General features: G+C 50.7%; 1 protein-coding gene across 1 annotated transcript in view; it reads right to left on the reverse strand.

The window, feature by feature from the left end:
• Positions 1-2,544: 2,544 nt before the first annotated feature.
• The window catches only part of Itsn1 (intersectin 1), a 174,619-nt gene continuing 150,683 nt past the window's right edge, over positions 2,545-26,480 (reverse strand). The window contains exons 29-39 of the mRNA XM_027415599.2: positions 22,601-22,722; positions 20,973-21,079; positions 17,208-17,391; positions 13,640-13,738; positions 10,891-11,058; positions 7,979-8,191; positions 6,805-6,926; positions 5,622-5,704; positions 5,291-5,374; positions 4,528-4,701; positions 2,545-3,024 (exon numbers count right to left, since the gene is read on the reverse strand). Of these exons, the coding sequence (XP_027271400.1) occupies positions 2,876-3,024; positions 4,528-4,701; positions 5,291-5,374; positions 5,622-5,704; positions 6,805-6,926; positions 7,979-8,191; positions 10,891-11,058; positions 13,640-13,738; positions 17,208-17,391; positions 20,973-21,079; positions 22,601-22,722 (1,505 nt within the window). The 3' untranslated portion in view covers positions 2,545-2,875. The remainder of the gene's footprint in view (positions 3,025-4,527; positions 4,702-5,290; positions 5,375-5,621; positions 5,705-6,804; positions 6,927-7,978; positions 8,192-10,890; positions 11,059-13,639; positions 13,739-17,207; positions 17,392-20,972; positions 21,080-22,600; positions 22,723-26,480) is intronic.

Here is a 26,480-nt window from a genome sequence, read left to right on the forward strand (position 1 = left end):
TGACTCCAGTCTAGAAAGATCTCTCTTGTTCCAGCTTGACCTGAATGAATTATGTATGTCTCCAAACCTTTGTGAACACAGAAAATCTGGTTCCAAGAGATAAAGATATCTATTTATTGGCCTGCTAGGGGGACAAAATTTTAGACCTGCCTCAAAGACCAGAAGTGACCCTTTGGGACAAGTGGTCCGTGAAGAAAACCCAGCCCAGGAGCTTCGGTCCTTAGAGCTCTCAGGATAATTCTCAGGGTCAGAGCATAGCCACTTTCTAGGAAAGCCCTTCTTGAGGGAGAGGCGGTCACAGCGTGGGAGACACTGGCAGTGTGGCCCATAGGAGAGGAATGCCTTTGAATGAAGTGTCTGAAGAATCAGCATCAGGATGCCAGGAGGATAGCCTGGGCAAGCGCTGCATTTACAAAGCAAACATCGGGGATTCTGATTCCTTGTTGGCAAGGCCTTGCCATTTGTATGAAATGTAGCCTGGTTGTTCAAAAAGGTGGAAGCAAGGGAGTCAAGGATCAAGAGAGTCCGTGTCACCCATGGATCATAGCAGGACTCCATCTCCCCAGCAGGGCTCTGGAGTCACAGCTGGGTCTGAGGGTCAGCCCAACTCATCCAGAAGTACAATCAATCTTGGCAAATGACAGTAGCAGATGCAAGGACACTAACCCAGATTTGTCAACCCCAAGGAGGTCCAGTAGAGTCACCAGAGGAAAAGACCCACGGACTGCATTTGCATGCTTCAATCATGGGATTCTATGAGTAGCTAACCTAGAACCTACACGCATGCCTCCAGGAACATTGATGTCCAACACTAACATGAAAATAAATAAAGTCAGCGAAGGGAAAGGGGCTGAGGGACAGAAGGAAAGAGTTGGGATGGTGACTCAACACTGACCATTCACACGCTGAATTCTTGGTTTCCACACCTGGGAGCAGGTCCTTCGTCAATACAGTAAGCAAAGCCTCCTGCTTATTGAAACAGGGAAGCATGAGTTATGGATCTGTTTATATGTTTCATTTAAAACAGTTTCTTAATAACATAAAAAAAAAAAACACGAATGTGAAGTGTTTTGAAAGAGTTTTCTGCTGGGAAGTGGTAAGCCAATGCATGCCTGAAGTTAAGCTAGCTCCATCTCATGTTCAGTTGAAAGCTGCTAACTGAAGGGTTTATTGGTGTATTCCAAAAAAATAGGTACGTCTGTTGTTTTTGATACAAAAGTCAACACTATCATCAATAAATAAATAATAAGTGTTTCTCGAAGTATGAAATGTAAACTTTGTTGTCCTTTCCCACATACAGTTTTTTGAAAAATCATTTGACACACATACATGGACAGGGACCTTTGGGGTTGAGATCACGAGAAACATTCAGTTTTCAGTAGAGTAACTGTTCTGCCACAGAGACACTATCATTTACAAGACACTTCTAGAACCCTAGTTCAATCCTGAGGACCTACAATAGAAAAGACCACCTAATCCAGGAGAGCCTGACCCCAGAATCCAGACACATGCAAAGAACACTTCATGACCACAGACTGAGAGTATGAGGATGCAAAGACAGGAACAAAACTTGGCCCACATTTTCATTAGCAAATCAAGTCAGTATCTAATTAACCAACCTACCTCTTAGCATTTAAGGAAAAGAAAACCTGAAGCATTCAAACTAAAAGCTTGGCCTTTACACCCTGACTCTGGCAAAAAGCACATGTGTTTCTATTATTAAGAAGTTGGTGTGTGCCTGGGAAAGCTTAGGGGGGTAGTTTCCCATCTTCCTACCCCATGTGTGGTGCTCCCGTTCCCACGGTCTCCCCCTTCCCCCACCTGACACCACCAAGAAGTGGGTTTTCTTAGCATCTCTCCACACACCCCAACTCCATCTTCAACCCTTTTGCAAACGTCATCCATGTAAGGCATGACTTCCTGTGGAGACCACTAAAGACTGCTGTTGAAGTTTCCCACAACAGTCGGGATCCAGTACATTCAAATACAGAATCAGCTTGGGTTGGTCACCAGACAGGACTTCTCATCACAGGGTCTCCAAGCCCAGAGAATGTTCCGATAATAGCCGGCAACCAGGACTCAATAATGTCATGGAGCCTTCCCAGTGCCCCAAAACTCATCAGGACACAACTTCATAGGTGAGCTTCCATGCCATCAAGCCTTCCCAGGGACCCGAAATGGATCTAATTCATCAGGACGGAACTTCATAGATGAGCTTCCAGAACCATTCTCCAAGCACACCATGAACCACTCCACAGAACACCAGTGTGTTTCCACTGAGACACTAATCCAGGTCTGAACAGCTCTAACGCACACTTGAGAATCTTCCAGTAATGGCTCTCGGGAGAGCTAAGTCAGTGCCTGCTCCACGAGTCATTACGACGAGCTTTCAATCCAGGGCCCCATTTCCCAGTGGGAGCTGGACTCCAAAGCAGCAACAATTCCATCACAATCGGACTAAACACACCACGCACCGGGCATCATAGGCCAGGTAGTTTACAAAGGGGCTGCTAGAGGGGAGAAATAGGAGGCCTACACAAGTTCTCCAAAATACAGTCACTGCATTTATAAATCTATTTTATAGTAACCAGACCCACACCTCCAGCCAGGGGAAGGATCTAGGCTCCCAGGGGAACCTAGTTTAAGATTGTGGATTTCAGAGACTCTAGAAGGCATGATGAGACCTGTAATGGGGACAAAGGAAAAGAGAATCTGGATTCATAAAACGGGACATGGTTTGAAGAGCAGGATTGTCGAGAACTACTCCTAGGAGCCTTGAGGGACCTTTGTCTCTGCTGTCCCTGTTGCCCCATGGCTGACCACCAGACAGCACATGGGGCCTTGAGAGGAAGTCCTTCATGATCATCCGGGGTGGCTATGGCTCATCAAACAACTGCAGGTCAAGGCGGACCACAATCTCCCCCGTGGGGACCTCGTGCAGCAGGAGACACTTGGTAACTGGCCCCTTGGAGCCCTGGTCTTTCTTGATGTCAGCCACTCGGATCTCTGTCCGACCCAAAAAATCTGAAAGGAGAGAAAGCAAAGCATACTCAGAAAGAGTTCCTTGTCTCCAAGGTGCATGTCGGTCACACTGGGGATCCCCTACGACACCGCCAGGGTCCACCTCCTCTAAGGCTGCTTGTAAGACCAGCACTGGCGTTGTTCCCAGTTTACTTCCCCATGGAGTGGTCAATGCACCATAGTATCTCACTGCTAGAAAACCAAAGAAAGTTTTAAAATATTCTCAATAAAGCAAAATAAAATATATCCAAGGTAATGTGTATACCAACTACCCATTTACTGTTACATATCATATATACTTACTGCGATAGCCCACAGAATATATTCTGCGTCCATTTTAAAGTATATTAATAGGGTCAAGGAGATGGATGGGTCAGTAAAAGTACTTGCCTTGCAAACACAAGGACATAAATTTGGTCCCCAGGGTCTGTATTTAAAAAGAAAGCCAGGAGTGGGCTGGAGAGACGGCTCAGCAGTTAGGAACACATGCTGCTCGTCCAGAGGACCTGATTTGGGTTCCCAGTATCCCACCCAGTGTCTCACAACCACTTGCGACTCTAATTCCAGGGCATCCAACACCATCTTCTGGCTCCCATGGGCTCCTACATGCATGTGTTGCACACAAACTCATGTAGGCAAATGCATAAACATTATTCTTAAAGCTGGGCAAGGAGCTAGTGCTCTTAACCATTAAGCCATTTCTCCAGCCCATCTTTTACATATTTATTTATTTATTTATTTATCATGTATACAGTGTTCTGCCTACATGAATGCCTGCAGGCCAGAAGAGGGCACCATATCTCATAACGGATGGCTGTGAGCCACCATGTGGTTACTGGGAATTGAACTCAGGACCTCTGGAAGAGCAGTCAGTGCTCTTAACCTCTGAGCCATCTCTCCAGCCCCATCTTTTACATTTTTAACAGGGTCTCCTTATGTAGCCCCACTGGTTTCAAACTCATAATTCCTGTCTCGGCCTCTCGAATGCTGGGATTATAGGTGTGAACCACCAAATGTGGCTACATCATTGCTCTTTTAAACATTTACTTATTTACTTTGTGTGTGTATGTGTTTGCCCGTGTACACACCACAGCACGTGTTGAGATAGAGGATAACTGACAGGAGTCCCCTTCCACTGTGTCAATCCTAGGGATCAAACTCAAACCATCAGGTTTGGCAACCAAGTGTCTTTACTTATTGAGCCTTGATGAGCCAAGGACAGAAAAACAAAAGAAACTACATCTAGGTTTCTAGGCATGCCCTTTCTCATAGCTGCCTGTGCTGGAAAGCAGATCACTTTAGTCTTTGTCTAGATCAGTGAAGCAACCAGCCCCAGCCCTTCCTGCCCACACCCACTCAGTTGGCTCCAGCAGCTCCTTGCACAACGCCAACCTAATCTCTAGGGAACTCCAGGAGTGCCAGGCTTGGGTTCAGGAAAGCATGTACCCCTCCCTGTAAGAGGATGGGGCAGGACCAAGGGTGCCCTGAGGGCCATTTTCCACTCACCATCAGGTGAGAACTGGTCCCTCTCAAACACAGTGATGCAGAGAACTTCCTGTTCCAGGTCTCTGATGAAGAACTGGCAGTTGGAATTCCACTTAGGGTTCAGTGTGTCCTGGATTGTCTTGGTGATGTGGCATTGAGAGCCCATGGTCACCTCACAGTACGGGTTGCTCTTTCCTGGAGTGAACAAAAGCCCCTGCCAGGTGGGACACATTTCATTTCCATCCCCCTCAACCTTGGAGATTAACAAGTGGGAAATCTGTGGACACGCCCATATTTTGGTATCACATCTAGATTAACAAATCCATTAACAAGGCTCCAAAGCCAGATCCCTTCTATCTGTGCACATTATATCATGTGTGATGTATTCCACTCGTACTGTGAATGCGACCTCTCAGGTCTTACTGAAAAGCAGGACAATAGAAAAGAACTTACAAAAATTATGTGTGTGTGTGTGTGTGTGTGTGTGTCAATATATGTGTGTGTATATATATATATGTATGTATGTGTGTGTGTGTCAATATGTATCGTGTCATATATATATATATATATATATATATATATATATATAGTATGTGTGTGTGTCAATATGCATATGTATGTGTGTGTGTGTGTGTGTGTGTGTGTGTGTGTGTGTACGTGTGTACATATGGCTCTTTGGCATTCTAGAAAACCAAACATCAGCAGGAAATTTACACAAGCAATAGCACAGATAATGTCAGGCTGGTTAGGGTGGAGGATGAAGGGCGGGACTCACGGCCCTTACCATGTGACCGACAGGGCTTCAACTCAATGCCTTCTACGACGTTCACCATCAACCTTCCGATACCGGTTGCTCGCTGGGAGCGGACTAGACCGCAAGAAAACAACACAAAGTTCGCTTTGATGCCCCCCCCCCCCCCGCAGCTCGTCGGCCGGCAGCCTGCGGAGCATCTGTCCCGCTAGAGCGCGAAGCCCCCTCGCACACTCCGTCCATCCTCCTGCCCCACCTCGCTCGCGCCATTCCTGCGCATGCACGAGTTCCAGCCCCAGAGACACCCGCTGGACTCGGTGGCTCTCCCGCCCCGCCCCGCTCGCCCTCCGTTCAGCCACGTTACCCAGGTACGCCTTCTCGCGCTTCTTTTTCTCGGTCTCTATGTAGAGTTCAGAGGCAGCTTTGATTTTCTGCACCCAGGCAGTCCTTGGACAGGAAAGAGGGAACAGATCGCTCAGAACAGAGAACAGAACCGGCTTGGGGTCTGCTCAAATTCTGTTTCCGGGACTCTTTTTACCTGGTTTATTTGAATTTAGCAGCAAAGGCTCAGAAAAGAAAGACTGATTCTGTATGACGTGGCGCTAACAATTATCTCTATCATGAGTAAGGAAGTCTTTCTTTTTTTTTTTTTTTTGAGTCAGGGTCAGGGTCTCATATAGTTTAGTCCCAGCTGGTGAGGAACTCACTAATTAATAGAGGACGGCCTTGAACTCCTCTCCCTGGCTCCGCCTTCTGAGTGCGGGGGTTGCTTGCACACGCTTCTGGTTTATGGGGTGCTCAGAATCGAACCCGGGATTTTGTGCACTTGAGGCAAGTGCTCCACTCCCGGAGTCACCGCCCTGCATGCCCTCGAGCTCTCCCTCACGTTCCCACTCCCACGAAGACAGTCTGATAACTGCTGGGGAGGGGCAGGCAGGCTCCTTCCCCTCCCTCCTTGGCGGACCCAGGGAGACAGCAGAGGGTCGGTCGGTCGGTCTGTCTGTCTGTCTGTCTGTCTGTCTGTCTGTGAAAACTTCGCAGAGTCCTCGGCAGGAGGCACCTGCCATATGCACAGTAACTTCAGCCAATCTTGTTGCTGGCACGAATGTTCTGGGGAATGTTGTTGGCCTGTGTCAAGCTCTCCCTTCATTAAGTCATCTGTTCCCTTTGGCTCCGGGACAGTCTAAGACTGAAGCAAAAAATACCAGCAACCCAAAGACCCAGATGGCTGACCCAGAGGCTGGGGCGACCTGGGAAACCTGGGGCCGTCTAAGCGGCTGAGATACCTCAAAGGCCGCTGACCATTTCTTGAAAAGAAAAGAAAAGAAGAGAAGAGAAGAGAAAAGAAAAAGACAGAGAAAGCCTGGAGCAAAGCTGATTTCAGTCCGTTTTATTTCGAAAACCTCAAGCCAGATGTCCAGCTCTTGAGAAGTTCTGAAAAACAGTATGCATGACACTTCCCCCACACAGAGGGGCGGGAACGGCGGCTGGGGATGCTGGCACACGCTGCCCCACCCGGGGCCCCACCCGGGGAGGCCGGGGCTTACCTCTCGTTTATGCTCTCTGCTCGGAGGGTGTAGACGCGGTCGATGTGGGAAATGTGGAAGACGGGCTCGTCTCCAGACGGGTCGGTGGGCAACTTCACTAGAACCTCGTTTAAGAAAATAGGCTGTGAAGAAACGAGAGAAAGGAGTTGCAGGACAAAGCAGGGCTCTCCGTGCTCACCCCGCTGCGCGCGTGCTCGCCTGCCCACGAATGTCAGCAAGTTACACGGAGCATGTGCCTGTGTGTTCGCGACCCCGTGACCTAGCGAGGGCTGTGTGTTCCAGGACACGGACTACACCAGAACACAGATTAAATGTGGAAACTTTAACGTGGTCTGTGCACCAGGTGTGCAATGTCCCCAGAGGCCAGAGGCGGGGACACCAAGTCACCTGGACTGGAGTTACAAACGGTTGTGAGCAGTCGTGTGGGTGCTGCCACTTCTGCAGCCCCGTTAGCGCTGACGTCTAAATACAGCTCCGCTCGCTTTAGAGCCTTTACAAGACAACCGAACCGTGGGAAGTGTTTCCCGGTTTCCCCGTTGCATCCAAGAGTCCCTCCCAGGGCTTTCACACACAGGCTCCAGCAACACTCCTCACTCCACTGATCATAACTTCCTCTCCCTGGTTTTGTCACGTGGGAAGTGGTATTCCCCAAATAGAGTGGTGTAGCAAAGGTGGGACATGACAGTCCTCTACTCCGCTTGCTCCGCCCTTTACCAGCTTGCTCCGCCCCTCCCCTTACCCTCTCCTAGCTCCTCCCCTCCCCTTACCCTCTCCTAGACTCCTCCCCTTTACTCTATCCTAGCTCCTCCCCTTACACCATCTTAGCCCCTCCCTTTACTCTATCCTAGCTCCTCCCCTTACACCATCTTAGCCCCTCCCTTTACTCTACTACCTTGCCCCTCCCCTGACTACCTTGGCCCCTCCCCTTACTCTGTCCTAGCTCCTCTCCTTACACCATCTTAGCTCCGCCCCTTACTCTGCCTAGCTCCTCCCCTGACTACCTTGGCCCCTCCTCTTACTCTATCCTAGCTCCTCCCCTGACCACCTTGGCCCCTCCCCTTACTCTGCCTGGCTCCTCCCCTGTCCTCGATCCGCCCCTTGGCTGTCTCCACCAAACCTTCAGAAATGGACTCCTTTGGAGACTCCTCTTCCTGCGACCAAGACTGAACCTTACCGTTTTGTACATTTTATACTGCAGGTTCGATTTGGGGCTGAAGACTTTGTCGGTGCCGGAAGAGCCTAAGGGCTTTGTGATTTGGGTCAGCAGGAGGAAGTCGTTGAAGAGGAAGCCGTACAGCTCCTTGTTGCTCTTGGCCTTGTAGAGCTTCCCGCTGTGCAGAAACTTGCGCGGCCCCAAGCAGTTGGTCACGGAATTGAACACCAGTTGCTGGAAAAGGCAACCAGACAGGAAGAAGGCGAGATGAAGGGAGCCCCCCTCCCCCCTTCTTGTTTTTGTTTCTGGGTCTCAAGCATGAAGGCTGGCCCTCAGCAGGCCTGAATCCAACACACAAACCAAGAATGGCTCTGAGGACTCCCAGCAGCAGCTTGCCAAGACAAGAAAGCACAGGTTCTGGGGTTCTGGGTGCTCCGGCCTTTCTGCTGGGGTTTCACTCTATCTCAGGGTGTGGTGGATATTCCTCTCCCCTCCGTTCATCGAGAAGAGGGGCATCAGGAAGAAAGACGGCCCACTAGCTCCCTCTTGGCTTTCTGCTCCATGTGGGGTGCTACACTGAAGTAACAGCAGCAAGAACCAGCTCCAACAGGAAATCCCCACAGAGCTCAAAGAGTCCTCAGTGCTCCAGAAATGGCAGAACTCACGTATAAGCTCATGGACAGAGGCCACTTTCCCAGATGTAGAGTCCAGCCTCCAGGACTCGAGGGGCTGCAAGATCCTGGGGTGCCAAGTGACCCTCAAAGCCCTACATGACAGTCTGGTGCGTGCTGAATCTCGCCCAGCTTGCTAGTCTAGGGATTGGAGGGAATGGCTCCTTTCCTCCACTCGCCATCACGGGGACAGCTGTGAGTGCTGATATGCGGGCCTGGCATCTCCTAGAGGCTGTCACCTCAGGCCAGCACATGGCCCACGTCACCTTACATGACACTCTCCAGCTGCCTTCAAGGGAAATTTTCTCTCCAGATCGTGATTACAGACACACTTCCTGGAAAGAGGCCATGGGACTCACAATAGATGTCCCCTAAGAGATGTTGGTGTCTACCCCGTCCACCTCCAGTGTGGAAGAAAACCTGACAGTGATTGGGTGACCAGAGACCTAGAGGTGACAAGGAGAGTCTGTTCTACTTCACCCTTAGGTCTAAGGATGGACGAGCCTGGAAGGCTGATGGTGACGTCCCCACAGGAGCTCTCTTGATGGGCAGGAAGGATGAGACTCATCTCTAGGCTCCTAGCGGAAGCACAAGGCAGAATCATAATCTCTTCAAATGTAGGAGCCGCGCTTTTTGTTTTTTAATGTGTGTGAGCGTTTTTCCTGAATATGTGTCTGCGAGCCACATGCATGCCAGCTATCAGTAGAAGTCAGAAGAGGGGGCCCATTGCCTGGAAATGGAGTTACAGGTGGTTGTGAGCCACCCTGAACCCTGGGTCCTCTGCAAGAGCAGCCAGTGCTCTCAACTGCTGAGCCATCTCTCCAGCCCCTAGGGGTCCCAACCTTTCTTTCTCTCTCTCTTTAAAGTGTACTTGGGGTTGAGCCTTGAACAATGGCATCTGAGCAGATAATAAATGATTCATATAAATGAGTGAGGTAGCCAACTAAAGGCTGTCTGTCCCTGGGTTCTGAAATGAGAACCACAGCCATCACGTCAGCTTCTGCAGGGCTGCCCATAGCTGGTGCACACCTTCACTGCAGGGGAGGACCCCACGGGGAAGGAGGGTGAGTGAGACTCAGTCTCCCTGGGCGTTTTGGGAAACTGTAGCAATCTGTTTATATACAGAGAGTGCACGTATATGTCTGCACACCCATGCACTCAGATACAGAGGAAACACAAGCAGAAAGAATGAGAGTGAAGGGTAAGCGACAGGGAACACGTGAAAGGCCAGCAAAGACGAAAGGCCAGCAAAGACAAGTGTGTGGGATAGAATCCAGACGACTCCCAACACAAGCTAAAACAAACAAACAAAAAAAGCAAGATACCTTTAAAATGCAAGCTGGTTAAAAAAAATTAAAAAAACTAAGAAATGTGCAGACCCCCAAAGCAGAATGAAAACAAGATTATTAGAAGACCAAACTTCAAAGGCGGCATTAGCCCCGAGAGCCCTTTGGACCTGTTGCCACTGAGTCTCCACTGTTGTGGCAGGGGGAAGAGAGATGACTCCAAGGCTGAGGCGAAGGACTGAGCAGACTGACTCTCCAAAAGCCTGGCTCCAAGGAAAAATGACAGACTGAAGTTTCGGTTTTGGTGTGTGGAGGTGAACAAGCTGCCTGGACTCTGTGAGCAGCGGGCAGCTCTCACACAAGACCACAGCTGTAATCCTCCTGTTCAACGTGATCCCCAAATTCCCTCTAAATGTAACAGAGGGTGGCTGCAAAGATGCACACAGGGGAAGTTAAAAAAAACAAAAAACAAAAAACAACTAGTTCCCAGTATGGCTCATTGAAATAGTACTTAACCATCCTGCTAGCGGCCCTGGGTCTGACGGCTAGTACAGAAAATAAATAAATAAATAAAGGTACATATAGAAAAATAAGGCACACTGAGTGAGAGCTATCAGAAACAACAGACAAAAGAATATGACCCTCAGACCCTGGGACTACCAGGTGTTGAAGTACACACAAATGTTTAAGGTGTGTTAAGAAACATGAACATTTGAACAAGGAGTAAGACACATAAAAGGGGCTAGGACATCTGAAAAAGATAAATACATTTTTGACAATGGGAAATAATATAATGGAAATTAAAAATACACATTGGTTGTATTAGCGAACAGAAGAGAGGTGGCTGATGGGAAAATGAGCAGTGGGCTGGAGAAGGAAGTGGCCATTTTCCTCATCCCTTCTGTGCTGCCTGCCCATGCTCAGATGAGAGCGGTGCTCAGATGAGAGCGGTGCAGGCCCCACCCCGTAGGGCTACCTCAGAAAGGCCTTCACACTGCACGTGAGCTTGGATCCACTCCAGACGGTCCGAGTTCTCCTTCTCTCTCACCCCCTCGTTCACCTGGGAACACAGCTCTTCCGCCTTTTCCAGGGCGTGCTTCAAGTGGCTGTGGTCAGGGTGGTTTTCAGGGGTGTTTTCTAGGATCTGTACGGGAGAAGAAAGGACAACAACAGCCTTGTCAGGCCACCTTCCACAGTGCGGATGGGCCTGGCCCCCTGGTCATGGAAGCCAGCGCTTTCCTGCGTGGTGCCCACCACAGCCATTGTCTTGGGCTCGGTGGGGCCTATACTTGCTGAAGGAAGGCAATGGATGGCCCTGCCCTTGAGCCTTTCAGCCCAGCCTCAGTCTTGGATGTCCCAGAACAAACTGTGACCTGCCCTGCAAATGCTAACTCCCAGCATGAACGCTAAACCACACATACAAACACCCCAGATCTTAGGTGGCATACAGAACAGTGCAGCCAGAAGGGACTCTTCAAAAATCTTCACTCTATTTCACAAAGAAAGAAACTCAGCCGGAGGCCAGGAACAGAAGCCAGGCTTCCCTGCCGGCACCAGCAGCTGCTCTTGGCCTGCTCGCTCGCCTGAGGGAACCAAGGATGAAATCACGGTGTTGGAACTGAATAGTATCTTATTAACTCATGAGTGACGGTCTACTCATGAGTGCATAGGGCATTGTAGGGTGGGGCGGCATGTGCCGTGTACCACTCATTCATGTCCCCTAGAGAACATACATAGCTGTATGTGCTTTTGCATCCCAGAAATCAATTCAGATGGTCCCCCTGAACAAAAGCATGTATGTTGCAGGGGGGGGGAAAGATGCGGGGGGGGGGGCACGCACATGTGTATGTATGTGTGTTTGCTAGTGAGTGAAGGCCAAAGGGCACCCTCAGCTATCATCCCTCCCTCAGGAGTCATCTTCCTTGTTTGTGATACAGAATCTTTTGATGGCATCTGAGGTTCACCAATTAGGTTAGGCCAGCTAGGACCCCCACCAGGGCCTCCCCAAGGCTGGTGTATGGCACCATGCTCTGCTTTTTACATGGACGCTGAGGCCCCAGGCACTCACAGGCTGAGCCACCTCCACAGCCCCAACATATGATTTCTGGTTTGTTTTTGTTTTTGTGTTTTTAATCCTGAGTAGATCTTTCTAGCAATAGCACTGCCTTTATCAGGATGTTGAAGAGCCGGGTACCTTTTCAGGCGGGGACGTGCAGCAGAAATAGAGTAGTTTTCAATAGTTGTGCGGTACAAATCTATCGTGTTCATTTAATTACTTCCCTTACTGAGTGTGTGTCCTGGATTAAAGTCTTCTTTTACAGTGCCATGACTCTAGGTTTGAGGGCCAGCAGGCAAGTCTGACACACTGAAGGCGAGAACTTTCCCGACCTTCACTTGTGTGCCCCTCCCCACAACCGCTCTCTGGCTCACTTGATCTCAAAATAAAATACTTTTAAATAAAGTTTTATTTTGAAGCCATGCAAGGAATCCTCCCCCTCACTATTATAGAAACATTTAGTCTTGTGGGCTGGGCAGGTGACTCAAAGCTGCTCTTCCAAAGGACCTGGGTTCAATTCCCAGCACCCAATATGATGGCTCACAAAAACATCAGTGCTCCAGTTGTGGGGGTGTCCAATGCCACCTTCTGTCTCTGGGGGTACTGCATGCATGTGGTACACAGATATACATTTGGGCAAAACCCTACACAGCAAATAAAAGTAAATCTCTGAAAAGCTCAGTTACCATACTGTCCCCAGCTCTGTACCATTGTGCCAGCTCTCGGGTCTTTCTCTTAAATGCTCCTCGGAGCAGCAACACCAGTCTTGTAGTGATGCTGGTGTGAGCGCTAGTGTGAGCTTCCTTAAAGGTTTGTGCCTCTTGGCTCCTGATTTTCAGTCTTCTCCCTGCTCCCCACTTCAAAGGCTCATTTCCAGCGTCGGTGCATAATTAAACACAGAGGGCAGTGGGGGGAGACGCTTGCCAGATGAATGAACTCAAGGAAATGCGTTACTGTGTGGTGTGGGGTGAAGCCAGGTCGGGCTGAGGGTAGCGTGGGAGGGAGGGGGTTACACACAGAGAGCCTGAACAGAAGCGTACACATCGTGGGGGGCACCCATGTCCCAGAGCGACCATGCGCACACCTGTTCCCACAGTTAGGTTTCTGAAAACTACCCTCAGATAAAGGAACCAACTTCTCCCTCCCTGGGGAACCAGGCTTCCTTTCCCTCTGGCCCTACAGCCCAGAGGGCAGAGCCAGCTGCTCATTTCCCGGTGTGGACACAAAAACGCTAGTTCTGTTTTCTCTGGAGCTGGCTTTCTTTAAAGACCAGGAGGAAAACAGGTGTGTGGTATTGGGAGGGGCATCAGAGAAGGGCCTTCCCAAGACAGGCGGTAGGAATTGTGTTCCCTCTCTGTTGCTCCAAACTCTACGCAGAGGCACTGTGCCAGCCCTGGGAAAGCATTGGGAACGGAACTCTCATCCCCTGGCTTGGAAGCCGCGTGGTTGCCATCCGAAGGCTGTTTTGCTTGTCTTTTTCACACAGAGCCATCTTTTCCCTCCCAGTTACCAAGCAGATGGCTTCAACACCCTGTGGGCACATGACTTCCACATGACAGCCCCCAGGAGTACTGGCTGGGAAACCCACCCCTGCCTCCGACCACCTCTAGCTACCTGCTGCTCCCTCCAGTCTCCCTCTGCGTGCCAAGGCACAGGGGGCCATACTCACATTCTTAATGATGAGCGGGTATCTCGTGACTCGCTGCATAGGCTTCAGGATGAAGCTGGAGAGAGGCATCCCCCTGCACCGAGGGTCCATCGCCAGTCTCTGAGGGGAGATTTTTAATGTGCATTAAAGATCTGTAAAATCCAGTCAGTGACATTACACTTGTCATTTAGGACTCCCCGCCCATTATCCATCCGTTTGGATAGTAACTGAGGAGCCTGGAGTTAGAAGGCTCTGTCCAGCTGTCACGGTCCAGGATGAAGCCATTTGTAGACGGAGGACGGTGTGGTGGTTTGAAAGAAAATGGCCCCCAAAGGGAGCGGCACTGTTAGGAGGTGTGGCCTTGTTGGAGGAAGTGCGTCACTGTGGAGGTGGGCTTTGAGGTATCTTACATGTTCAAGCCACCCCCAGTGAGACAGACCACTTCCTGTTGCCTCCAGTCAAGGTGCAGGACACTCAGCTTCCTCTCCAGCACCATGTCTGCCTGCATGCCGCCATGTCGCAGCATGATAATGACGGACTAGACCTATGAAAAACGAAGCTACCCCAACTAAATGTTCTCCTCTATAAGAGTTTCTGTGGTCTCAGTGTCTCTTCTTAACATCAGAAACCCTAACTAAGACAAGTGGGGACCCTCAGATGCGACCTATCCACACCCCGACTCCAGACTCAGCATACCTTCTCTGAGAGGAGATTCTATCTTAAAAATTTCTTCCAGATGTCTGAAAGACTTTGTTATATTCCAGGGGCCCAGAAGAGTCAAAATGACTATTCAGTGAGAGTAAAAATCCCACCGAGTGGAAGAGAAGCCAGACAGACTGGTTCAAGTGCTCATTTTAGATGTATCTGATTCCTGCACAGGCTTCAAGGAGCTCCAGGCAGAGCTGAGATGGCAGAGCTGAGGCCTGAGGGCTAAGACTCCAGTCTCGGGCGGGCTGTGCCGAGTGTCTTCACCAGTGGCTTTTGGTGTCTTTCCTCTTACCAATTAAAAAAAAATTTATTACTTATGTGTGTGCACATGTGTGTGTTTATGTATGCCTGTGTGTGTGTGCATGTGTGCATATGTGTGTGTTTATGTATGCCTGTGTGTCTATGTATGCCTGTGTGTGTGTGTGTGTGTGTGTGTGTGTGTGTGTGTGTGTGCATGTGTGTGTTTATGTATACCTGTAGGGAGACACCCTAGCCCCACCCCAGGCAACCTGGACAGGTGCCAGGTGTACCGAGACACGCCCACAAGGGCGGGGCGAAGGGAAGGTTCTTAAGGGCTGCATGTGGAGACCCGGCCCCTTCTCTCTTCTGCTCCCCCGGCTACCAGCGCTGGTTCCAGCTCCCTCCCTCTCGCTTGATTGGTGTATCTCAATAAAGAAAACCATACCACTATCTGCAGCGGCGGGCTGATCACTCCACACATACCTGTGTGTTTATGTATGCCTGTGTGTGTGTGTGTGTGTGTGTGTGTGTGTGTGCACATGTGTGTGTTTATGTATGCCTGTGTGTGTGTGTGTGTGTGTGTGTGTGTGTGCTCGCGTGTGTGTGGGTGGGTGGACAAGGAGGCCCCAGGTCGACTCTGGGAGCTTGCTCTTGCCTACCTTTCTGCAGGTTCTGGGGCTGGCACTTACTTCTTCTTGCTTGAACAGCAACTGCTTTGCCCTGAACCATCTTCCCAGCCACCCAACCTCCCACCCCTTTTGCCAACTCTATCAACCCCTCCGGTGGACAAGAGTCCTTCTACCACAAAAAGGAGCCCCTCGCCTGCCAGCGGTAAAGATGTCTGGGGTCCAGTTTAATGTCTTAGGCACAGACATCTGGAGTTCTGGCACCCCTGGGCCTGGTGTCAAGTTGTGGTCACCACCATTTTGGAAACATAGGAGGCAAAACACCTGTCAAGTGAAGCAGTAATAGTGAGAAGGACGGGGGGGGCAGCAAGCCCCTCAGCCTGCCCTGGAGCTGAAACAAGGAAGGAGGAGTCATCTTGCCCATGGCCAGGAGCTGAGCTCTCGGCTGAAGTTACAGCGGCCTGTGGTGCTGGCAACCTGGCATCTACCCTCTGTCTTCGTCTCGACCTGGACTCACCTCTGAGTCATCTTTTCCCACCATGGCTGTCCTCAGAATGCCTCATTCACTGGCTAGCATAGCAAAGCGCTCAATGTAGAGACAGATGGGAGCAGAGAACATCGTGCATATGGCGCCTCTGGTCAAGATGCCACCGAGATACCTCACCGCGATGATTCAGGGAGCATGATTCCTGAGGTGAGGACTCCCCCCCCACACACACACACAAAGCCTGAGGCACAAAGACTTGCTGCTCATTCAGTTTCTGCCGGGCGTTGGTGGCGCACGCCTTTAATCCCAGCACTTGGGAGGCAGAGGCAGGTGGATCTCTGTGAGTTCAAGACCAGCCTGGTCTACAAGAGCTAGTTCCTAGACAGCCTCCAAAGTCACAGAGAAACCCTGTCTCGAAGAAACAAAAAACCAACCAACCAAACAAACAAAAAACCCAAAGATACCTGCTTATGAGAAGTCATTTAATTCTTCCTGGTTTTTTTTTTTTTTTTTTTTTTCTTTTTCCTGAGAGAAGTAAATGCTGTTTGAGGGCCTACTTTGACTAGCAGGGACCCTCTGCCCCTAGCAACACCAAGTACCAGGGCTGTTAGCCTAACACAGAAACCTCCAGCAGCCTTGGTATCAACTTCACAAATGTCCCTGGAGGATGTGGCTCTCGACTGTGCCAGCCCGACAGCAGGGCTGTGGCATCTCATGCTGAGTCCTGGGGGCCATACAGAGCTCAAGCCCGTGACTTTCCATTGGAAAGGAGTTACGATGGCTGAGCTTGACCCTTCTGGGGAAAGAGAACCTCAGTTGAGGAACTGTCTCCATCAGATTGGTCTGTGGAGCATTGTTTTAAATTGCTAATTGATGTAGAAGGCCTCAGTGCACTCTGGACAGCACAACTCCTCAGTAGGTGGGCCTGGGGCCTGGGCCTGGGCCTGGTAGCTGAATACCAGTCGGAGAGCAAGCCAGTGATCGGTGTTCCTCTAAGACCTTCGGTTTCTGCCTCTAGATCCTTGCCATGAGCTCCTGCCTGATTCCCCTCGATGACGACGGACTATAATCTGCAAACCAAATACACTCTTTTCTTCCCCTTTGGTCAGAGTGTTTTTATCACAGCAACGGGAAGCAAGCTAGAGCTGGGATCAAGGGGCTATAGGGACCCTGTGTGTTCCCTCTGTGCGTGAAAGCCAGAGGCTGGCAGAAAACTGGGAATACTAACTGAAGGGGGCCCCTGTCTGCATGGGCCAGGAAAATAAATTAGACATTGCCCCTCAAAAATACTGTAAACACCTGGAGAACATACCCCTGGAGCTATTTCCAAGCTTTCAAGGATGGCTCTCCTGTCCAAGCATTCCCCTGCAGTGAGAACCACACGGGCCAGTTCAATGCCATTCCTGACTTCCATCCATCCCCAGAGGCCTTTAGTGGAAAGACACTTGTGACTTTTGATGAACCACAGCACATCAAGACGACGCTCTGGAGAGTTTCCAGGGTCTCCCTGTAGCCCTGGTTTCCTTACTTTGACAAACTCCTTGAAGTCTGGGGCCTCATCGGTCTTCTGCTGGATGAGAGCGGCCCCGTTGAGCTGGCAGCTGCAGAAGCGGATGTAGGGCTGCATGTGTGGCAGCTGGGCGCTCAGGATGTCACCTATCATCTTCACTGGCATCTTCTCTCCAGACATCTTCTTACGGACTCTCAGCGCTCTGCACGGAAACATGGGTGGTGAGTCACCCACCTTCACACTGTCTGACACACCCCACACTTCCAGGTTGCAGAGAAATGGAACCAGTGTGGGGGACACAGACCCGGGAGCCACTAAAGCATCTATTTGGGAGACAAGGGATAGAGAAAGACGTGAGTCTAGACAGACAGGGATGGCCTAGGCTGTTTGCTACATCTTTCTTTAATAACTCGGAGAAGACCCCTGTGTTGCTGCTGTCCCAGGGCATGTATGAATGTTCAGTCTAGGCACTGAGCCCATTTCTTCTGAGGGAAGTTATGTCACCAGGAGGGAGAGACAAACTTTTAAATCCATTACCAGAAGCAATCTCATCCTGTTTCTCAAAGTTCTCCAAATCCAGATAAAAATGATCACACGAAGTGTGATCTCCTGTCCAGGGCTTTGTGGATGTGTTTAATTTAAAGCTGACCTGGTAACACACACACACACACACACACACACACACACACAATGAGCTCAAACAGTTTGTATCCTGAAAGCTGGGAACAGCAGCTGAAGGGACAGAAGAGTGTCTGTCTGTCTGTCTGTCTGTCCATCCCTTGGCCTACCTGCTGTGTGCCGTGTTCAGGGCCGTGGCAGCCAGGAAGGAGTGTCCTTCCCTCAAACTCTCAAGTGTGCAGTCTTACCATATGGAAGACTCTCAACTTGTACATGGCAAGGGTATCAATATACTGCCGGGGCAAGACCACGAGTGAGGCCGAGTGTTCAACAGCCCTGACGATGACAGGGGGTGGCCGGGTGTGCAGATGGTGTAGGACATGATTTCAAAACAGGGCTGGGAGGTGTCCCTGTGAATTCTTGTGACTACTTGCATGGTCACACTGGCGAAACCATGAGGTGTGGGCAAGGCTAAGCAAATCTAAGTCTCCCAGCTTAAAAAACTTCAGACCATTTGCTTTCCTTTATCCCTTTTGGTTTTTTTCACCCTGATATACTAAGGATGGTCCAAAGGACTCTGTTCCACTGGAGGGCTGGGGTGGGGTATCCCCGAAAAACTTGGCTCAAGCATTAGCCACTGGTAATTTTGGAGGCTGAGAAACAAATGACTGCGTTTCAAACAGGTAAGATCCCCCTCGGCCACTTCTTTCCTCGAAAGCAGCTTTCCCGGGGGACTCAGTAAGAACATTTACCTTCTTCCTCCTGCTTGAATGATGGGGAAAGTGACAGAGTAGGCCTGGGGGGGTCAAAGCTCGCATGTAAGTCACTGTCTCAAGGATGCTGCAGGCCCCGGGGTTCTGATAATCTACCATCACCCTTATAAAATCAAGTTGTCTAAACGGGAAGCCAGCTTGAAATCACGGCCTGGCTTACTGCTGCTGGGTTCAATTGAGAGCTCCTTGCTAGCACGTTCTACTGCATAGGCCAGACATGTGAAGTAGTGGGTGACCCAGTGAGCCAGTTGTTGCAACTACAGCCCTGAGCTGTCTGGGTGAGTGGCTACCTCATAGGAAGAAAGATCTGCGCATGAGAGGCCTTGGTCCACAGCGGGGAGAGGTCAGCTAAGAACACTCAATGCACAGGGCCTTCACTCACGGCACCTGACGTCCACGGACTGCGTGGACAGTGAGAAGAGTCCTACTAATGCACTTTCTTTTCCAGGCCAGTCATTATTGTAGCTCACAGGGTTCCAAGCTGACTAAGATTATTGCTGACTCTTCTCTCCCAGAACCGTCACATAAAACCTTCTAGCACCATGAAAGCTAGCCAGTAGGGATGAGGCTTTAAGTCAAAACCAGCTTGACGCCTCTGTGCTTGGGTATGTGTTGTCCTCAGCAATAGGGTCTTATCGTCAAATTCTAGAGGACAACTGTGTTACACAGTTTTATGTCAACTGGACACAAGCTAGAGTCATCTGAGAGGGGCGAACCTCGATTAAGAAAATGTTTTGCAACATCAAGCTGTTGTCCATTTTCTTAATTAGTGATTGATGGGGGAGGGCCCAGCCTATGGTGGGCGGGGCCATCCCTGGCATGGTGGTCCTGGGTTCTATAAGACAGCAGGCTGAGCAAGCCAGTAAGCAGCTCCCCTCCATGGCCTCTGCATCAGCTCCTGCCCTGTTTGAGTTCCTGTCCTGACTTCCTTCAGTGATGAGCAGCAAGTGGAAGCATCAACCAAATAAACCCTTTCCTCCCCAAGTTCCTTGGCTAAGACTCATCTGAATAATAAAACAAAGGGTAAGAGGGCCGCCTGCCTGAGGTAGCTGCCAGGACCAAGTTTAAAGGCCTGTGACTTTTGACTCTCCTTCTGTGGGGAAGGCAGATTGTGACTTTTGACTCTCCTTCTGTGGGGAAGGCAGATCTGAGTGGAACTCCCCCACCCTCAAGCATGTGAGGGCTAGCTGTGTTGAGTCTCCTCCTCTCTCTCTCCCCATCTTATTTTAGGGGATCAGACCTCTTCCCGGAGCTCACTGACTCAGCGAGACTGGCTCACCAGTGAGTCGCAGGGATTCTCCCAGCTCTGGTATTATAGGCGCATGCTTCCCCCGCCCCTGGTTTTTATATGGGTGGTGGGGACACAGATCTCATCTTCCCACTCAACACATCTCCCTATAAGTATGTTTTTAACAGAAAACCCTGATCTCCATTTTTAAATCATTGTCATCCAGTACATCAGCGCAGTGCTCGTAGGTTCCGGGATAAACAGCCCATCTTCCAGGGGGCAGGTGGGCTCCCTCCAAATGGGGCGAGGGCTCAGATTCTCCCTTGGGCCCAGGGCCCACTCTGTGTACTTAGTGTGGACCAGGAGCTTGCTGTGCCGGGGTGGGTGGGGAGTGCTCCAGAATAGGAAAGCATAAGCATTGTTGTGCGACCTGGGTGTGGCTCGAGCACGCTGACAAAGGCCGGATGCTGGGAGCTTGGGGTTGCATTGAGGTGGTCCAGACTTCAATGGACAGTTGGGTCACAGGAGCACTGCTGTTTGGGGTTCTGATGGTTTGATTTTGATTTTGATTTTAAGAAACTGAGGGAATCTTTATGGTCTAATTCAGTCCTCTAAGTGTGTAGAGGGAGAAACTGAGGCCCAAAGAGGTGAGGTCTAAACCCAGGTCCCGTAGCTCCAGCTCTGCAGCAGCCTAAACAGGTACACTGTAGAAGTGGCTTCACGCAGCTGCAGGGAAACCCCTGAGATACTTCTTGTCTTCGGTGGGGTACCATTGGACTCTCCATCTGCAGCCCAGAGCCTCAGGAGACAGACAATCACTGCTGGCAATCCAGGTCAGAGACTACACCCTGGGGCTAGAACTGCCCCACCCCCAAGCATGGATCCAGCCAACAACCAGGAGCCAGAACTGTCCCGGCTCAGGAAATTCTGCCACTGTGGTCAGGGCAGGACCCTGCATGCTCGGGCAGTTCACCCCGCACTGTGAGCAATCCTCCTGAATTTCCAGAAGGAGTGAGAGCACAGAAGGGTGATGGCACAGTGAGAGGCAACGAGCCGGGGTGGGTGGGAGCAAAAGACACACAGGGAGGCATGCGTGAAGGACAGACAGACGACACAGAGAGGCAGAAGCACGTGCCATGGAGGTTAGAGAGGAGAAAGGCTTACTTCAGCAATTTGATATTACACATAATCAGCTCCTTCCAGTTAACAAAAATCATAGCCACCTCTTTTTCGGTCAGCAGCTCAGACTCCATCAGGGGTTTCTGAAAGATCTACAGGTGTAGAAAACGAAGCCGTTCAGAAAGCAGTCAGCTCAACACACACATGTACACACGTACGTGCACACTCAGATTTGTTTAGCACAAGGGAGAGGACCCAGAGACTGCAACTTCTCCTTGCTGGGGGGACAAGTGTGTGACAAGGGGAGCCCAGGAGAATTCTGAGGAGGAGGAGACTTGGCTCCAATAGGCAGCTAGAAGGCTGGAGGACCCGAGTGCATGCTGGTGGGGCTGCCTCCCCTGCGCACTGTGAGGAGGGGGCCCAGGAGGACATGGGAGTTTGAGGACGCCTGTGGACATGTGTGGCCCAAACAAGCCATGAGCATTCTGAGGGAAGCAACTGCAGGGCAAGAGCACAGAGCTCGAAGCAGGTGGTATGGAGAGCACCGCGTCACCCTCTTCCTGGGCTCTGCTAAATAAACAGGCCCTTCCCAGGCTCTGGCTGGGTGGGCAGATAACTCAGAGCTAATCACAGACCCTGGATGGGACTCAATGTGGCTGAGTCCCTTACCCACAAGGCACCTGTACACAGGCTCCTCTGAAAGCTCTTTGGGCACAGGGACAGCTTGTCTTTGAAATGAACTTGGCCTGTGTGGCGGCTGCTCCTTGGGAGCCTCGTTCTGCATGAATCATTAATAGGATGGTGAACTGGGTAAAGTCCACACAGGATGCCACATCTAAGTGGTGATGCTCATACCCTACACACTTTGACCCCATATTTACAGCAGGCAGATGTCTTGAGACAGCACAATTGGGAAACTCCCATAATACCAAAGAACCGAACACTATTCCTCCTGGATGTGCGGTCGACGTCACAGTCTGATGCCATTTGCTAGGCTATAGGCTTACAGACCACGACAGGACTTTTCATGTTGAAGGTGACCCTCTGGCCAGATTCGCAAACCCACTTCTTGACATGGTGACTCTCACTGTGTGTGGGTAAAAGGCTACCTACCTTCTTTTAGCAGGAATAACACGCTCTCATCACACCCTTTCAGAGAGAGTGCCATTTCACTGGCTACCCACAAGGGCAGCCCATCCCAGGCCAGCGGTCTCATGGAGAACATGCCTTCATGCTTAGCCATAGTGGTAGAATTTTCTCAGGAGTATGTCGGCACTAGAAATAACTAGACTTGCAGCTAGTGTCTCTGCTCAGGAGCCAACACTGAGGGTCAGGGATGCCATATGACTTAGTGACATCAACCAGTTGGTGACTGAGATGCAAGTTCTCTGACTGCAGCCAAGAGTCCCAAGTCACAGACCACACACACCCTTCCATGAGTCATTAGTTTGGGATCTATGTGTTCTTGACCTTGGCCCTGGGTGAGAGCTGCCTCTCTGACTCACAGGGTGACCATTTCTCCTCCTGGGTAAACCCCCTGAGTCATTTGCTATTCAGATATCCCTCATATACCAGAGACTGCCCCAACCCGAGTCAGGACATAGGCCTTCTCAGCAGGGCGCCCACCTGTCCCTCCCACCCCCAGCCACTCCAGCCTTCCAGGGCTGCTGTACCTCTGTGACCAACTGCAAGTCGTTAACGTAGTTCTCCTCTGTGACAATGAGCTCATGGATGTAGCCTTGTCGCTTCCTCTCAGTCGGGGTCAACATATCTAAGAGGTGTAAGTCTGAGCACCCTGGAAGACACAAACATTTAGGAAAACATTTAGTCCAAGGCCAGGCAAGCCTACAGTTCCACAGTGAAGATGCCTAGGGGGCCTTGTGATTGTATGTGTGACTGTGTGTGTGTGTGGGGGGGGTTGTCATGGCGTCATCAGTTCCCAGTTGTGTAGAGACTGGAGTGACACAGCCATAAGCAGAGATCTCCGCAGATCAACATCAGTTCTAGAAACTTGAGACAAAAGTAACACAGAGCCTTCGGAAGGAGCAGTCCTACCCACGCCGACTTCAGACTTCCTGCCCTGGAACTGTAAGAGGGATAAATTCCCCTTGTCTCAACCACGTAGTTTGTGGTCGCAAACGCAGGTGGCACACAAACCATGGAAAGGGTTAAATGACCTGCTAACACCCAGCCAATGTCTCCATGCCAGGCACTGTGCCAAGGCGCTGCGAGTTGACCACTGCCTTGAGTGCTTCTCAAAAGTTCCAGAATCAGTTTCACGGCACGGATGGACAAGGAAGCCAAGGCTCAGAGAGGTAAACTCTCCCCAGGTCCTTCACCTCCACAGAGACAAGGGAGAGTCCAAGCCCTGACTGGCCCAGGGCCTGCTGCGCTCTCTATGACCCCACTGTCCACACCAAGCTGCAGGGCACGTGGCTATCCTGAGGCTGGCTTTTAGAGGCTGTGGTAACTGTGCGATGCTTTCGGTGGATGTGAGAACCAGGCAGGACGAGGAAGATTCTCCAGGCAAGGTCACCGTCGTGTATCCGCGGAAGATGGGCAGCAAGCCTCAGGCAGACTGGAAGGACCTGCCAGCTGCAGACAGCTCCCACGGCAGTCCCAGCGGGCCTTTGTAGGGGCCGAACGGCTGGCCCTCAACTCTGTTCACTCAGCTTGTTGTTATTTGGAGTTTTGTTCACACCGGGCGTTTGTGGCTCATCACCCACTTTCAGGAGCGAGCTGGGCCCACCGTTTTATACATGAAAGCAGTCCCACAATAGACCTCTTTTATTAGATGGTCTTTATTTAATCACAGAACTTGTAAAATACATACTCAGAGAGGTGGGGGTGGTGGGTGGGGCTGAGACCCCCTCACTTTCATTTCCCATCCTTCCTACGAATTGCCACCAGGGGGCGCAACAGAACGCTGTGCACTTCTCAGTGAGTGTCTAAAAAGTGTCTAAGTGTGGTCCCTCCACCACCCTGGCAGAACCTGTAAACAAATGACCAGACCTTTGCCAAATAGACTCTCTGGCAAGCTCTCTGGTGAGCCTTCAGGTTTGGGGAGGCTGCTGGGGACTCCCAGGGGCTCCATGGAGATTCCACTGCCGCCAAGGAGTTTATGTAGGCTCAGGAGTCTACATGCGGATGCTGCAAGCTTCTGAGAATAAACTCATCCATCTGGGGAAAGTGTTAGGACGAACTTCTTGTGAACTGTTTTTCTGCTGCAGACATTACCTCCTAGGGTTACAGTCCCCGGTTCTGCCCCCCCCCCCCCCCGGCCAATTGTCCTTTCTGCACGCTGTGGTTTCTCTCATTGGGACAGAACAGCGCAGGGTAGACAAGATGGTGCCAGGAAGTCAGCAGGAGCGAGCTATCATTATAATGACACTGTCCACACCTTTCCATCCTGGGCTTTAGCCAGCCACCGTGGGTGGGCGAGCTAGACCTCGAGAGGCAAGGTGAGCAGCCCTCATTTGACTCTGAACTTGGGCCTCTGGCCTCCCATGTGACTCATCTCTTCTGTCTGCCCCGGGGCACTGTCTTCTGGAAATATCTGTCTTAGCAATGCCTCCCAGAAGGAAGCAAGACCTGAGTGTCCCCACAGCTGGGTGAGCGCTGAGTTATGGGAAGCTGAGAAACTGCCCTCCCAACAGATTTCTTTGCTCTTTAACTTTTCTTGGGGAAGTCACCTAGGAAACACTTTGAATCCAGTCCATGCCCTATTTTTGCCCACTGTCCTAAGAGTGAGTCCAAAGACCCTGGACTCAGGCCATTTCTTGTTCAATGGCTGAATGTGGCCCCTGCATTTGTGGGCGGGCCTCTCATGGACAGTCTCCTGGCGCTTCCGGGGCGTTGCTGTTCACAGGCCTGGTAGAATTCTTGCAAGGCATTGGCTTATGTTCACTCAGCACTGTACCCAAGGGTTTGCAGCCGTGAACAGGCAGGTCTCACAAACACCCCTTTAGGTCACGGTTCCCTTGGAGAGGTCTGATGGGTCCTCTAGGCTTGTACCCTGAAAACCCGTGTACCACATGACACACCCACATACATTTTGCACACAATTTTATTGGCTTCAGAAGCCTGTCTGCAAGATGGGCATGGTGGCGCACACCTTTAATCCCAGCATTTGGAAGGCAGAGGCAGGTGAATCTCTGAGTTCGAGGCCAGCTTCCTTTACATAGTGAATTCCAGGACAGCCAAGACTACCTAATGAGATCCTGTCTCAACAACGAAACAAAACAACCAACAAAAAAAGCACCAAACACATGAAGGAAAAAAGCCTGTTTGTGGCCTGCAGTTTGGCAGTTTTGTGATCTCCACCGTGACCTTGGGACCCGCTATGCTGCATGCTGGGTCTTCAGGAAAAAGTGAGGTACTTGTCTTCCAAAGCCCACATCAGACCTAGGGGACTCAATGGTCCAAACCTGGAGCTGGGGGTGTCTCCTCCTCTAGTAAGGAGTTCCCCTGCTGAACATGCTACTGCCTCCTAGGCTGAAGCTGAAGGCAGCATTGCCATTCCTCCCTCTTCCCAGGTGGTGCTGCCCCCCAGGCTGAAAGTGGTACTCTCTCCCCAGGCTGAAAGTGGTACTCTCTCCCCAGGCTGAAAGTGGTATTACACCCCCAGCTGAAGGCGGTACTGCCCCCCCCAAGGTGGTACCGCTCCCCCTAGGTTGAAGGCAGTATTACCTGCACCCCCCAGATGGTACCGCCCCCTCTAAGCTAACACCACTCTCCTAGCACACCAGGTCAGGTTACCACATTGTATTCTTGTCCTAACAAGAAAACAATGGGTGGAATTTGGCAGGCTGGCCCAGGACCAATGTACTAATATATAGAACAGGAAACCCCCACATCACCTGCCAGCAGATCCCTCTGAGAAACACAAACTACTTTCTACAAGGAAGTGTCACAACCAGAAGACACAAGAACGACCAAGAAACCGAAATGAGGTCCTATTGGAAGAGATGCCTGGTTCTTTTGGATTCTAGAAGCTCCTCTGGGTACAAGTTTGGGAGAAGAGCAGAAGGTGCAGGGTCGCCTGGCTCAGGCCAGGCCTGGATGTGCTTGAGAGCGCCATACACCTTGACCTGGACAGGCCAGCCTTTGTGTCTACACACCTACAGCCCCCAAGCCAGAGCTGAGAGCTTGGGGATGCTGGCAGAGCTGGGCTGTTACCTCCAGAATTCCACCTCATGAAAGTCTAACTCCAGCATTTTTGGAGACGTGGAATGGCTACGCTGGCCTCTGGACTCAGAACACAATCAATGGCAAAGATTTTGTGAGGAGGTTTGCCTCCACACTACGAAGCAACCACAGTGGCTTGAGACAGATTTCTAGTCACTAAACTGACCCATGGGATACTGTGAAGGTTGGGTTCCAGACCCAGAGGAACATGAAAGACTCGAAAAAGGAATCCTAAACCCCAAAATATCCTTCCTTTGAAAACTTAGTATTTAGAAAAACAAAAGTTTTTTTAAACCTTAATTTTTCAAAGCAGGACAAGTGGAAAAGCCATTTCAAATTAAAACTTTTCTTCAGGAGGTAGAAGGG

Source organism: Cricetulus griseus, chromosome 4, assembly GCF_003668045.3.
Source record: "Cricetulus griseus strain 17A/GY chromosome 4, alternate assembly CriGri-PICRH-1.0, whole genome shotgun sequence".
Taxonomy (NCBI): Eukaryota; Metazoa; Chordata; class Mammalia; order Rodentia; family Cricetidae; genus Cricetulus; species Cricetulus griseus.